The sequence below is a fragment of the Salmo trutta genome, chromosome 15, assembly GCF_901001165.1.
Source record: "Salmo trutta chromosome 15, fSalTru1.1, whole genome shotgun sequence".
NCBI classification, from domain to species: Eukaryota; Metazoa; Chordata; class Actinopteri; order Salmoniformes; family Salmonidae; genus Salmo; species Salmo trutta.
The window spans coordinates 13,480,339-13,496,368 of NC_042971.1; the positions used below are offsets into that span (position 1 = coordinate 13,480,339).

Below are 16,030 nucleotides of genomic sequence, written 5' to 3' on the forward strand. Positions count from 1 at the left end.
TGGTTCCCACCGTGAAGCATGGAGGAGGTGTGATGGTGCTTTTCTGGTGACATTGTCAGTGATTTATTTAGAATTCAAGGCACACTTAACCAGCATGCCTACAACAGCCTTCTGCAGCAACACACCATCCCATCTGGTTTGCGCTTAGTGGGACTGTCATTTGTTTTTCAAAAGGACAATGACCCAACACATCTCCAGGCTGTCTAAGGGCTATTTGACCAAGAAGGAGAGTGATGGAGTGCTGCATCAGATGACCTGGCCTCCACAATCACCCGACCTCAACCCAATTGAGATGGTTTGGGATGAGTTGGACTGCAGAGTGCTGGAAAAGCAGCCAACAAGTCTTCAGCATATGTGGGAACTCCTTCAAGACAGTTGAAAAAGCATTCCAGGTGAAGCTGGTTGAGAGAATGCCAAGAGTGTTGAAAGCTGCCATCAAGGCAAAGGGTGGCTACTTTGAAGAATCTACAATACAAAATATATACGTATATAAATACTGTTTTTTGGTTACTACATGATTCAAAGTGTGTTATTTCATAGTTTTGATGTATGTGCTATTATTCTACAATGTAGAAAATAGATAAAAACAAAGAAAAACCCTTGAATGAGTAGGTGTGTCCAAACTTTTGACTGGTACTGTATATAATATTATAAAGCCATGATAATATTATGTCTCACTCCTTTCTAGCCACTGCATCCACCCAGAAAGCCATGTCAAGATTATATTTCACTCTTTTCTCATTCTGCGGACGTGTCTGTTTTTCCTTCTGATCTGGTTGTTGACCTTTAGCGTCAGGGCTTGGGAGGTCAGCATGTCTTCTGACTAAACACACCAGGGAATCCCTCTGCATGCCTGGCTCTGTCATGACCCAAGTCATCAGCACACAAGGAGTTGGGTCAGAGGACACTGTGATCCTTTTCCCCTTCCCATTGCAGAAGTGACTTCATGCAACCCAACATCATATTATAAAGAACCAAGATACAGTAAAGAAATGAATGAGCGCAAGCAAGATTCGAAACACTGGTCTGTGGTGTTCATTAACTTCAACAATATGCAAATGTGCGGTTCACTACATAAATTGATTTTGTAAGCTTGCATTATAGAGCAGCATTAGCAATATGGCAGAGTCATAAGAGTGTCTGTGTGAAGTAGAAGAGCACCAGTAACTGCTAAGGGGAAAATAATGAGGTAATGAAGCATTGCACTGAGAGGAGAGTAAAATAACAGCACCCTGGCTCTGTATGCTTCAGGTGAAGTAAAAAAATCAATGGAAATGCAGCATACTCCAATACTGGAGAGGACACTCGGCCGAGCTATCTATCTGCACAGTGTTTTCATGCTCTTAATGCTGCAAAAAGAGCACAAATGCTCCAAAAATCGAGTGGACATTAAACTCCCTTGATTGCAGAGTGCATCTCTTTTGTAGCTCCTAGTCTAGTTAGACAGTGCATGATGCTGCCTGGAAATGAGACAAACCTATTCTGGAACTACTAATGCAGCAGGTTGTGTGGCTGTTAGCATTACGTCTGCGTCTGCAAGCACGAGAAAATAGTTCACCCTCTGTAGGAGTTCAAGGGAAACCAGACATGAGAGGAGGATATGGGGAGGAGCCGAGCACAAAATGCCACTCAATATTGTGTTTTAGACAGGAGGGAAAGCTGAAAACGTAATAATAAAGTTGTCCTTAAGTTGGCCTTGGTGCAGAATAAATCAGGACAATGCTACAGATTAGGACAGATCATTACACTATATGGGTTTAGCACGTACACTACATGACTAAAAGTACGTGGGCACCGGCTAGTCAAACATCTCTTTCCAAAACCATGGATATTAAAATGGGGTTGGTTCCCCCTTTGCTGCTATAACAGCCTCCGCTCTTCTGGGAAGGCTTTCCAATAGATGTTGGAACATTGCTGCGGTTCTCAGCCACAAGAGCATTAGTGAGGTCAGGCACTGATGTTGGGCGATTAGGCCTAGCGCGCAGTCGGCATTCCAATTCATCCCAAAGGTGTTCGATGGGGTTGAGGTCAGGGCTCTGTGCAGGCCAGTCAAGTTCTTCCACACCGATTTCGACAAACCATTTCTGTATGAACCTCGCTTTGTGCACAGGGGCATTGTCATGCTGAAACAGGAAAGGGCCTTCCTCAAACTGTTGCCACAAAGTTGGAAGCACAGGATTGTCTAGAATGTCATTGTATGCTGTAGAGTTTATATTTTCCTTCAATGAAACTAAGGGACCTAGCCTGAACCATGAAAACCAGCCCCAGACCCTTATTCCTCCTCCACCAAACTTTTGAGTTGGCACTATGCATTCGGGCAGGTAGCGTTCTCCTGACATTCGCCAAACCCAGATTAGTCCGTCGTACTGACAGATGGTGAAGCGTGATTCATCACTCCAGAGAAGTTTCCACTGCTCCAGAGTCCAATGGCGGAGAGATTTGCACCACTCCAACCAACGCGTGGCATTGCGTATGGTGACCTTAGGCTTAGGTCAGGCCATGGAAACCCATTTCACGAAGCTCCCGGCGAACAGTTCTTGTGATGATGTTGCGTGAGTGTTGCAACCCAGGACAGTCAATTTTGATGCTGTACGCACTTCAGCACTTAGGGCTTGTGTTGCCTACCACTTCGCGGTTGTGCCATTGTTGCTCCTAGACGTTTCCACTTCACAATAACAGCACTTACAGTTGACCAGGGTAGCTCTAGCAGGGTAGACATTTGACGAACTGACTTGTTGAAAAGGTGGCATGTTGAAAGTCACTGAGGTCTTCAGTAAGGCCATTCTACTTCCAATGTTTGTCTATGGAGATATACACCTGTCAGCAATGGGTGTGGTTGAAACCTTTCAAGGGGTGTCCACATACTTTTGTATATTTATGTATCTGTTCTTATCTCACTGTTTTACCATTTTAAAAGCTTAAACAGTGTTGACCATTTCTGTATTGCAGGCTATTTGCTGAGGGTCCAGGGGCCTCATTTATAACCTTTGCGTAAATTTCACACTAAATATCTGCATGCGCTATTTCTCAAAAATCAGGCGCGAGAAATCAGGCGCCATACATACGCATGTTTCCCATTATAAATCAGACCTGTCGTAAAACTATGCAGGCTTGAAAACACTTCCATTCATCTTTTATGGTGACAATGACAGCCTTTACTTGCTGTATCATTTGGAAATATTGGCATTAGGCCATGGCATGCAAAAGACAAATTGTTGTTCAATATTTATTTTATCAGTAGAGTATTGGGTTTAAATGTCCCGCCTTGGTAAAGGCTCTGAGATGAAATAGACAATGTCTTCCCTGTGGCTCAGTTGGTAGAGCATGGTGTGTGCAACGCCAGGGTTGTGGGTTCGATTCCCACGGGGGGGCAGTACAACAACAAAAAATGCATGAAATGTATGCATTCACTACTGTAAGTTGCTCTGGATAAGAGCGTCTGCAAAATGACTAAAAATGTGACGTGTCGTGCTCTTATCACACAGCAATACTGTAGCCTACTCATACTGACAAATATTGTACATAAGCTACTTTCAGTTTCTGAATGAGAAAACAATGGCAAATTGTTGTGGACCTGTCAGCAGAACATTTGAATTCAACAATGGTTTATATTGACTTTTCCCCCAACCTAAATATGATGGACTGCCCACAAATTCAGAAACAGTGTAGGGTAGGCTACAAAAAAAAGTCAATTACAGTACTCACAGTAGTTAAATTTCTAGTGTGTTTTTGTTCAACTTGACTTTTTATAAAAAATATTATAGTACTACTGATATTGATTACTGCATTGTTGGGAAAGAGCAAGCAAGAAAGGCATTTCACTGTAGGCTACTTGTGCACATGACAATACAAACTTGAAACTTGATACATAGGCCTACTTCAATGTAAATTTGAATGTATAACGTCATTATAAACCGCTCTGCCTATGATATTGCAAAACTTGAACTACATTTAGCCTATCTATTTATTAGGTCCAATTAAATGAGAGATGTGCATGGTAATTTGTTGTATGGTTCCTTTGGGAATATGAACCCATCAAAGGCAGAAAAGGTGAGGAATTTATTCTGCAATTGTTATGAAAATAAAATAGGAAACAGTTTCATATGTCTAATTCTACGATTCCTATGTCTAATTATTTAAGATTTTAAACATAAAACACATTGATTTTCGCTCTTCTCACTAATGGCAAATGGTTGCATTCTTGTTAATATGTTTTTCCTGTTTTTATTTTTTTATGAATAAGCTTTTCATCATATCTCCCATTTAAACAAAATACTTACTGTACTTGCCAGCTTGCAATACAATATTTCCACCACTAGCAGATGAGCATATGCATAGTGTAAAGTTTGCGAGAGGTGAGCACATTCTCAAGTTCACATTTTTTAAGTGCCAACCTTTGCTTGAAAACTTTTGTACGTATGCAACGTTTACTACGCGAGAGGCGTAATGGTTAATAAAGGGTAGCTCTGCACTGAAATGTCAGCCTGTAACATCACTAATTGGCTAACGTGAGATTCAGGGGTGATGGATTTGATAATTGTCTGCTCTGTTTTGCCTCTTCCTCACTCACTCTCTTTCTCTTTCTCTCACACACACACACACACACACACACACACACACAAATGCACACACACACACACACACAAATGCACTCACACATTCTCCTCCACAGGCACACACACCATACAACACCTTGGAGGTCCACCAACAGAGTTGAACATGCTGATCTCACAATTAGTGGCATACCTCTGAGGCATGTTGGGCATCTTCACATTTACCCAGGGAGACAATTTACCATGGCCCTGCTGACTTCTCATAGTATTGAAATAACAGGTTCTAAAGACAGTACATCATTGCCTCCTGAGTCCTGATACAAACACATGAAATATTCCATATGTTTTTTAAGTGTAACAGAAGGGATGAGAAATCCAGACTACATAGGATATGCATTTAAAGGCTCAAGTACCTAGCTCTTTGAAGCATGTAAGAGGACTTTCAAGGCTGGCACATATGTATTATTATTATTTTGTTTACCTTTATTTTAAAAGGGAAGACATATTGAGACCTATGTCTCTTTTTCAAATGTGCCCTGCATGATACAACACAAATATACACATTATACACTAAATATACATATATACACATTAAAACACAAAACTACAGTCATGGGAAACACAAGTAAAACATCACAAATCACCTAGATAAACTGTTACATTCCTCCACAATTAAGTCCACAATCAATACTCTAAACTGCCCTAATGGCAGCAGAACATTAAGATGAAATGTATTTAGAATTTTGTTCCAGCAACACAGTGATTTAAAACTAAAAGCAGATTTACCTACAGTGTAGCTCGGTGGAGACCCTAGGAGTTAACCAATCCTGTGAACAGGTTAGGCAACTCAGCTGTCTATATGTCAACAGCAATGTTAGATAAGAATGGGAGTTTATGAAGTAGGGCCTTGTAAACAAAAAGGGAATAATGTAGAGATATATGGGTCTTTAGCGAAGTCCAGCCAACCTTTGGATCCAGGATGCAGCAATGAGTATCAAAACTGTCACCTGTCACCAGTAGCTTAATATGACAAACACGCACAGTGAGACTACAAACCACAATATCTGTCATCCATGGGATTATAAAAAGGAAAGAAGTAAAGAAGAAATAATAGATTTCAGCATGTGCTATACAGCCATATGGTCACAGATACATATGGAGCTCGGGTTTCAGGATTAAGGGCTGTATTCTTACTAGAATCTTGATCCATTTTAAGAACTACAACTTCTAAAATCCATGTGAACATTCCCACAGGTCATCAAGCTGTAGTATAGAGTGACTTATTTGCATGCGTTATATACGTAAGACATGGGCGTGAAGCTATGCCACAAAGGAAGAACAACCGGGGTATCTTCATTGAGATTCTATTGAAATAAAAAAGAACGGAAACAATATTATCCTGCCCCAGCCATTGAACAACAAGAGGCCGGATCTACAGTATATACAGCATTTCAGGAACTGTATATTGGTCCCACAAGTGTTACATTTTTCTATCTCAAGAATCTCTCTCGCAGTTGCTTAGTAGGCAGAAATGATTCAACATGCCAGAGCAAAGAAAATTGCATATTTAAGTAAACGTGTTTAAGTGAGCGTAGAGGATAATCTCTTTCTGAATGAGGCTCATTTTTCATTGGTGGGCACATTGCACCTTTTTTCTCTAGATTTATGACGAGTGTAACGACAGTAACTCCTCACTATGGAGAAATCGCTCCACCATTTCCTGGTTGCTAAAATTCGAATAGTTCGCCTAATTTCAGTTTATGTTGACGAAACAAGCAAGTATCATACAGAGAATCATTGTACCATCTAAACCGCAGTGAAATATATTTTCCATAAACAAAAATATTGTATTTCCAGCTGTTTGAAGCTGGTGTACAAAACCCGAAAGATGCAAAAAATGAAATGAGAATGACAGATCTATCACTCATATTTCCATGTGAGTTTCGTCAGGTCACCCAAAAAGTTACAATATTGCAGCTTTAAATTTGATGGGTATGGGGGTCAGTCAGTAAGATAAGGAAAAGTCTCATCATTATGGATATATCCACATTCAAAAGTTCCCTCTGTTATTCTTACGGGTTAGTCTCTGGCTAGAGGTCGGTGATATGTCCTACCGTGGTTTAACATTACATTTCTTGCTAAATAAGATTTATCGACTTCATCATTTTCTTTACGGATTAGCACCTACTCCAACCTCAACAGACATTCAATAATGCAATAAGCCAAATTTCCTAGAAATTGTAATTGAGATGATTTAGACTTTTTTTTAAACAAATGCTTACGTTATTTTCCATACCCTGCCCACGCCTAGTGCCCGGTGTTATGCTGTGCATTGCAGCGTCAGTGTGCTTGTGAAGAGTCACTCCAGCAGCTCTTTGTGCTATTATCTGCGGCACCACAGAGCACTTACTCCATCACAATAGCAGAAGCATCCGCCGTTTCAATCCAGAAAATGGATTGATAAAGAGATGGAAAAAGTTTGTTTTTTTTGGACTATGCAATCTCTCCCTCAACAGGTCTTTCTTAGTCAAATGCACAGCAGCTCCAGAGTTCCTAGGACTCCCTTGGGGCCTGGGATTGCAGTCATTTAAACAGTTTGGAGAGCAGGTCAAGGAACAGCCAGATAATCCAGTCCATCTTTCCCAGATATCCTTCCTCTCTCCTCTACACTCCCTCCCTGGTTCTGTCTGAATAATGCAGACTTTGGGATCAGTGGCAGCTCCCCTGACAGACTGGACTGGGAAGCAGCTGCACATATGAAGCGCAGCCTTTGAGCTGTCACGCCCCATCTCCAGCTAAGCAAATCGGTTTAAACAGGCAAACAGCATTGAGCTCCTTCCCAAAATGTCACACCAAAGTTTTACTGCGTAACACTCATATGCTTGATGTATTACTTTTTGCAGTTGTTCAAGCTGAAACCGGTGCATGTGTGTTTGTATGGTGCCACTCCGGAAAGGTGCAAAGGCCTTGAATGTGTCGGGTCACACATGGTGCCATGCACCCTCCTTCCCACCTACCGCAACACATTACAGGAGAATTATTAATTTGTGTATTCTAAGCTAATAGTGTTCTTTGTCACACATGACTTACTATCACCATATGAAAGGGCCTTTGCAATGACCAAATTTTCTGTAATGTAATAATTTGATGTATTTATTTACATCTAGAGGAAGGACCCAGGCAAACGGTTTAGAAATTATTATTTTGCCCCCAAAAATGATTGCATGATTTACTATGTCTTCGGCATGCAGGTCCCAGCAGTGAGTCCTCCGACTGTCAACTGAAAATGATTGATTATCAATCACTCTAACCATGCGACAAATTGGTAAATAAATGTGACTGCTGTGAATAGCAGGCAACGCAGACACCGAGACGGAGCAGTGAGGCCTATAAAAGGCAACTGGTGCGCTCTGCCAGGGGCGACGGGGGGACGGGGGACGGGGGGGCAGGAGCATGCCAGGGAGGCAGAGAGGGTGAGCAGACAAACAAGAGGCTGTCACTGACTTCATTGATTCCACTGCGTGCCTTCAATCTTTACAAACTTCCTGTGTGCACTCGCAGCTAAATATTTGGTTGATGGGATCCGCAAAGCAATGTTATTTCACTGTAAACAAGGAGAGGTCTTTGGAGCATACTCTCATCGACAAATATACATGGTATCGCTAGAATGCGCGTTTTGTAGTACAGAGACCAGACAGTGTGAAGTGCATGCTACTCATCTGAACTGCATGAGTCATGACACAGGTTCAGCTGTTGTGGAATTGTATCTACTCCTTTTCTGAAGGAATAATCTCTAAAGTGTTGCACCTGTTAATCAGGGAACTTAATATGCTCCCAACATACAGTGCTTATTGGTAATCTAATAACATCTCCTTGCAAATTCTTCGGGGGAATGACACAGAAGAATCTACAGTATACAGTATATACTTGAGAAAATATTGTCTCAATATGTTTTATGAGCTCAGAGTGGAATGCAGTCGCAGTATGAGCTTGCTTTGCGTTCTACCTTTTGGCAGGGCCTATGCAGCTAAGGAACACCTTATATACTGTCACCTCTGAGTATATGTGGTATTTTGTTGGGCCATAAAATATTTTGAGAGCCATTATAAAACCCATCCTCTTACATCTTACCATGCCTCAAAATGAAGGCTGGGAGAGAAATGAAGAGAGGCTGCAGCACACTCAGTATGGAAGATGAATAGCACTTCCCAGGTAGGTGTTTCTGGGAACAAGTGGGTTTAGAACCATGGGGGAATACAACAGAGCAGTAAGAGTGCAATTAAAAGGAATGAACTCTAACTAGATTAGTTCTTGAGTGGGCAGACAGACACGTCCTCAACACGTACCAGCTTTCAAACTACACATTCTGTTGCTCAACTTGTAGTAGGCTATTTTCACTTGTGTTTTTGATGGAGTGGATTGGAACATAATATTTCCACAAAAGATACACAGTTTGGCAAGCATTGATCACTGGCACTCACACGCTCATACACAGACAGGGACTGAGTGACTATCTCTGTGCATGCATGTTATTGTGTGTGTGTGCGTGTGCGTGTGCGTGCTTGCGTGCGTGCGTGCGTGCGTGTGTGTGTGCGTGTGTGTGTGTGTGTGTGTGTGTGTGTGTGTGTGTGTGTGTGTGTGTGACCACTCTCAGTGCTTCTTCAAAAGCAGGATGATTGGGGAAAACTTGTAAAGCAAGTGTGCCTTCTAGTGGTGACTTGGGAGGACTATTTCACATGGGATGTGTGTATTGTTTCGCTGGTACCTGGGAGAGACGAAAGTAAAAACGAAAGCCACTTACGATAGAAGATGTATTCAGTGTAACTTGACCAGATCTTGTCCTCTGTGTGTCGATTCACGGAGGACGCTGTGACTGAAGAGTTACAGGCAACCATCTGGAAACCACACTCTGACAGGATGTCAAATGACCTCTCAAGGTGTTTGAACTTCAGGTAAAACCTGGAAGTATATCGATCCGGGGTCCTGTCTGGGTCTCGACTCTCATTCAAGGTCTCCCCAAAAACTTCCTTGGCTAACGCGACCCTCCCACAAATCAAAATCCGCGGGACCCTTCTGAATTTGGCGTCAGTTTGACTCTCTCTGCCCACTGTGCAAGAGCCCCTGTAACCAACTGTAATGAACCCACTTTTTCTGTCCGCCGGGACCAGTGACGACGGCGGACACATCTTGTGGTCGCTGCCATGAGAACCATCTTCAAAATCACTGTGGAAGTATTCGTCTGGACTGTGTTTTAAATCGTCGGGGGTCAATAGTTTGACCATGTCTGACAACTGAAAGTACTCCGCCTCTTTCCTAAGCCTCCCCTTCTCTGGAAAATGGTCGGGCAGTACAACTTGTTTGTCTCTGAGGAAGTCCAGCACATATCGAAATAAAAATCCATCTCTGTCGATAAAATAGCGTCCCTTAGGGTCCCGCGCCAAGTCGTTAGTGGCATCTTTCTTGGGTGAGAATATTTTTCCCAGCAAGGAATTCGGGGTGCTTACTAACGTTGCATGACGCGTGTAATACACCTGTCCCCCGACATTTAATTCTACAACATCTGGGAAACTATTCTGAACAGATCCTTGGTCTTTGGACGTAGGGTTAGTCCTACAGTTTCCACTCAATGCCATTGTTTCCGTCATGATTGACTAAAAACTCCACCGAATGTTAGATGGAAACGGTAGATTGATGTCCAAAAGTTGCTATTTTACTTGGACTAAAATAAGGTATATTTGTGTTTAAAATGTACAATTAAACACACTGAACATAGATTATGACAAATAATTCGTATAAAGCCAGTCATTCACCTACCAGTCGCTGCAGTCTTAGAAAAATAGCATAGTGGTGGATGTCCACGAAACCCACCTCAAAAGATAACAGAAAAAACGGTGGTTTGAGACTACAAAAATATATACAGACGCGTCAAAGGTGTGTACCATAACAGCGTGCATCAGTTGCTCTGCCACCATTGCCCATGGGAGAAGAACATTGCCGAGGGAAATGACTGAGGTTCATGAGAACCCCCGCGGCCAAATCACATAGAAACGTTGTCAAACGGAACATGAGCTGCCTTGCTGCTGTTTGCTAGAGCAAAAATGAATAGCTTATAGATAGCCCAATACTCTACGAAATGCACAAATATATCTACAACATATTCAATAGAAAAAACTCCTCACAACAACTTCTAAAGTCCAAAGGGAATCGATATCGTTATCACCGGCGTTTTATCTCCAACTTCCTTTGAACACGAGGACTTGGTCTTGCTGATTTAAAAAGGCTGTCTGAAGAGTAACTTCAGAGGTTGCGTCCACTCCGCCCTGATGAGTCCTGTAGTGTGTCCCCCAGTGCTCAGATTGTGCTGTTAGCGGTCGGAGGAACACATTGTGTCATGGTTGTGGGCGCGCTGAAGGCTGCATAGCTGGAGCTGTCGGAGGAGCTGAAACGATTCTCCCGGTCCCCTCCAAGCAAGGTGGTGCAGCGTAAAAAAACCAACGTCTCAGCTGATGTTGCCTCAATGGTGCAGGGATAAACCATAATAGGTAATAAATAATTACATCATCTTAAAGGAATACACTGAAATATATATATCATATATTGAAAGCTACCTTTCACCTTTTTTTATGTCGACCTCTGATAAAATTACAGTATTGGTTAAACTTGTTGCCAACTGAAAATTATCCAACAAGATTACGTGTCAACAGCCAACACCCAATCCGAGTGCAATCATTTCTCCATTATCTTAGTCAATAATAGGTTTTTGTGAGTATTTAAAACGGAAGCGATTTCAGGCTCGAAAAGAATGGACCATGGTGTTGTCAACCATAGTAGGCGATTATGATAGAAATAAATACTTATCAGTAGCCCATCAATTTGCATTGCACTTGACTGGTCTGGTGTGGGGAATAGCTACTGCCTCAACTGTTAACATTCTGATTATGCAACAGCGCCTCTTGCAGTTATGTTCGACGCTCTAAAATAAAAATAATTTCAGGACCACGGACAGATCCACCAGCTCACAGGCACCTTGCATGCAACTCTAGGTTGCGGCACGTGCACATTTTAGCGTTCTGTTCGTTGAAACTCAACGTGTTGAAGACTGTCTTAATGTCTCTAAATTTGTTCATACGAGAGTGGAAATAGTTATCTTGGAGATAAGTGTTTAAAGGAAACAAGGCAATTATTAATACAAAAATAATTAGGCCTACTTTTTCACGGACAGGGCTAAATACTATTGGTTTTATAAGCCAAGATTGCACAGAGTACCCAACCACGTCATGTTGGGTATAATTCCACAATATGTTCAAGATAACTACATCTAGGCATCCATTTCATAACAAAAGGTAATACTGCTACTACTTTATTAGATATAAGTTCACTCTTTGGATTTGGACTTGGTTGGCCATCCCAGCAGTCATTGTTAATGAGTGTTAATATTGCCCAATATCCAACAAGAACCTTTTACTGCAGTGGGCTAAATCAGGGTCACACAGAGTGTTTCTTAGTAGTCTTAAAATAAATCTACTGTCACGCCCTGACCTTAGAGAGCCTTTTTTATTCTCTATTTTGTTAGGTCAGGGTGTGACTTGGGTAAACATATCTATGTTTCTATTTCTTTGTTGGCTTAGTATGGTTCCCAATCAGAGGCATCTTGTTTGTGTGTAGTTGCTTTTTGCACTGCATGTAGCGTTGTTTTCGTATTTTGATGTTTTTCCCGGTGTCATGGTTAATAAAAGAAAATGTACACCTACCACGCTGCACCTTGGTCTCATTCCAACAACGGACGTAACATCTACTTTGAAACAAAAGCATACTCCTCACTGTCACGTCCTGACCATAGTAAGTTGTTATTTTCTATGGTAGAATAGGTCAGGGCGTGACGGGGGTTTTCTAGGTTAGTTTTTCTATGTTATGTTCTAGTTTTGTATTTCTATGTTGGGTTCTAGTTTTTGTATTTCTATGTTGGGCTTTGTTTGAGATGCTCTCCAATTAGAGGCAGCTGGTCATCGTTGTCTCTAATTGGAGGTCATATTTAAGTTGGTGTTTGTCCCACCTGGGTTTGTGGGAGATTAATTTTGAGTTGTGTATGTTTCACCTCTGCGTCACGGTTTGTTTTTGTCATTCAGTTTATCTATGTATTGCATAGTTTCACAGTATAAAGAAAATGTTGAACGACACACACGCTGCCCTTTGGTTCCTACGACAACCGTGACACTCACTCACATGGTTATGGGCTTTAAAAAGAAGACACCTGTACCATGTCATAAGGCAGTGAAATGTATAACATTTTGTGCTTGCATCCCTATATTACACTTTATATACATCACAGAAGACTGAAATATAACAAAACCGTTTGACATAGAAACACCACATTTTCTGTTTATTTGTATTTTTTATAATATTGATTATTTATGAAAAATATTAATAACATCCACCCATGAGGCCACTAGGTCATTTGACTGCAGGAAAGGCCTACTTAAACTGAGAGGAGACATACTCTCCTCTCATTCTGGGCACTTTCATTTCAGAAGAACCTACCACCAATTTTAATATTTGATGGATTCCTCCCCTTTGTAACTTTCATCAAGTGATTAAAAACCGCTCCAGTGGTTTACGCTGGATGATACTCGGCTACCTCAAAAAGCCTATACAGTAAATGGAAGAGATGATGCAATTGCCCTCTTTAAATAAAAATAAAAAAGTCCACCCTAAATGTCTGTTTTTCTACTTAATGTTGTCCCGTGGTATTTCTGAAGACCTGCTGCTCCTCAGAGAGTGGGCCTTCCTGAGACCTCTGTGCACTCAGTCAGAAGTAGGCCATGGCTGTAATCATAAATACAACGTCATGTGCTGCTATTTAAAGGGGTATGACCATCTGTAAGGTGTTATTACTGTTGGTGTAGTAGGGCTATGGCAGTTTCAAATGAGATACATTGGAAATCAACATTATGCTCTTTTATTTCCATGTCTTGTCTCTCCATGCAGAACTGAAAGGTTTTGTTCAATAAAAACGTAGGTAAGTTTACTTAGATTATTCTGCTATCATCATCAGACACCGAGGAGCTGGTTTAGATCCACTTTACCATTGGCTTCTTCTCAAACCACAACCCCTCTATGGAGGGGGTTAATGGAAGTATATCAGAGAGGCGCCCTACTCACTCACATCTCTCCAGAGCCTATGATGTGTGATGACTTACTCATTCACTTCAGCATGATTTTGGGGAGTGTACTTGCGTGCTTTATGCCCAGATGAATCCCGCTCTGCATTTCATTGCACTGATTTCAGCCACTTGCAGCAGGTGATTGGGGCACCTCAGAACCATGTGGGTGAGCTCTTACAAAAAAAGCATAAAATAAATCACGTGAAAAAAACATGGTTTTCAGACGTGTAAACAAATCACTTTCTTTGTTTTTTGGTCAGACGTGGTTTTCAGACACGCGAAGTTTCACATGTACATTTTTCACATGTGATTTCCCCTCCTGAAAAATGTTTTCCACATATGTGCCATTTTTTCACGCATTTATTTCCTGCATTTGGGCGTTTTGAATGTGGTCACCCTAATTCCACCGGTGGAAACATTGCTACCATAACATTATTTCAATCCCAAATGTGAATCTGCAATTCCACATATGAAAGTGAGATTTCCACAGTTAGAGTTTTGTTACATGTGAAACTGCTAATTTTATGTTTTTTTTAAAGATGAACCGGCACCTGGGAGGAAAAACTGATTATAGAGCTGAGAAGCAGATAGATGGCAGCATGTCCCTTCTTTCAGCACTTATCAGTGAACCTGATAAGAGTTATTGGGGGGATTGTGTCTGTGCAATAAGCCATCTGATTGTCAGAAAAAAAAGATGAAAATCCCACATGAACACATGAACAAATCCCATGGTGAAGAAAAAAAGAACATTTTTCTTTTCATGAGTCAGATACGTGGTTTTCGGACATACTGTATGTGTGAAGTTTTACATGGATTTCTCACATGACTCAGACACATGTGCTTTCCAAACATTTCACATGTGATATTCTATGTTTCGCATTTGTGCTTAGGTAAGAATGGTGTTGCATTCCTCCAACAGAGTTCCAGACACTTGTAGAATCTATGCCAAAGTGCACTGAAGCTGTTCTGGCTCGTGGGGGCCCAACGCCCTATTAAGACACTTTATGTTGGTGTTTGCTTTATTTTGGCAGTTACCTGTATATTTATTGTACATTTCTCTTAATCTCAGAATATTTACTGTTCTATTCAAAATAGCGCTGTCAAACGTTTAAAAATGTAATCAAGATAATCCCAGAATTTGCTGTGGTTAATAACAACTAATCAGAAATTAAGATTTTGATCAAATTGAGCTGTTATTTAAGATTTTTATATAAAAAGCCTTGATTTTGTCCAAAATAACAGTAAGCAAAATCAAGTAAATTGATAAACCACACTTTCTTTAAACTCAATGTCAACTTGTTTTGACATTGCATATATTTTTTTTAGCTGTAATTATCATATATTTTGGATGTTTTCAGTGTATTTGGAACTCTTTCAGACAATGTGATTAATCACGAAAAAAAAATATAATATCAAATAAAATTACAAAAAGTTAACTTGAGTTAAATGATTAAATCTGACAGCCCTATTTCAAAAGCATATCTTAGTAGAAAAAAATCTGTTTACATTCATTACAAAAGAAAACACATTCACACATTTCCAAATATATTAAAATCCCTTTTGGGCCTGTGTATTAAATGTTACAAAAACCAATGGACAGCTAACAATAACAGAAGCAAAAAATAGCTAGGACAAAATGGAAGGCTAGCTATCCCCTATCACAAAGCTAGCTAGCAGTTAACAATTAGCAGGCAACCATTAGATACAAACGTCATAAAAAGTAACCTTCTAAAATACATATCATTAGAGTGGTTCATATGTGCATGTGTAAATACACTCATTTAAACCCTAAAAGTCTAAGTGGTTGAATGTGTGTGGGGGGGTCTCCTGGTCTGACAAACAGTGCTATAGCTCTGCCAAATCCACCACAGATGCATAAGTGGATGCGGTTGACAGACACAGCCCATACAACAACAAAAAAGATATCTCTAGCGTAAACAGACAGATTTTGATGAGGATTTTGTATTTATGTTAATTAGATTGACGTGTCAATTAACTCTTAACGATTTTAAGAGCCAAAATATTTAAAAATAACATTTTAAAAATCTTCCCAAACGTTCACATTGACTTGCATACAAATTTGAGCTAGTTAGCTACTTAGCTTGGCTACACATGTAAGTGGGAAAATCTCACTAGTTTTTCACTTAGTCAAAACAATTAAATTATACATCAAAATGGCCAGAAAACTCATAGTTTAGTTAATCATGTTATCTCTAGATTTTGAAAATGTAACCATGTGTACGAACTGGAAAACAGGATAAAAAATAAGGAGACACAGAGAGCTAGCTTCTCTGTTCTTTTCACTTGGCTTCTCCC

The 16,030-nt window shown here is 40.6% G+C and overlaps 1 protein-coding gene across 1 annotated transcript in view; it reads right to left on the bottom strand.

The window, feature by feature from the left end:
* The window catches only part of LOC115148514 (BTB/POZ domain-containing protein KCTD16-like), a 68,129-nt gene extending 57,284 nt beyond the window's left edge, over nt 1-10,845 (bottom strand). The window contains exon 1 of the mRNA XM_029690459.1: nt 9,355-10,845. Within this exon, the coding sequence (XP_029546319.1) occupies nt 9,355-10,198 (844 nt within the window). The 5' untranslated portion in view covers nt 10,199-10,845. The remainder of the gene's footprint in view (nt 1-9,354) is intronic.
* Nucleotides 10,846-16,030: the final 5,185 nt, after the last annotated feature.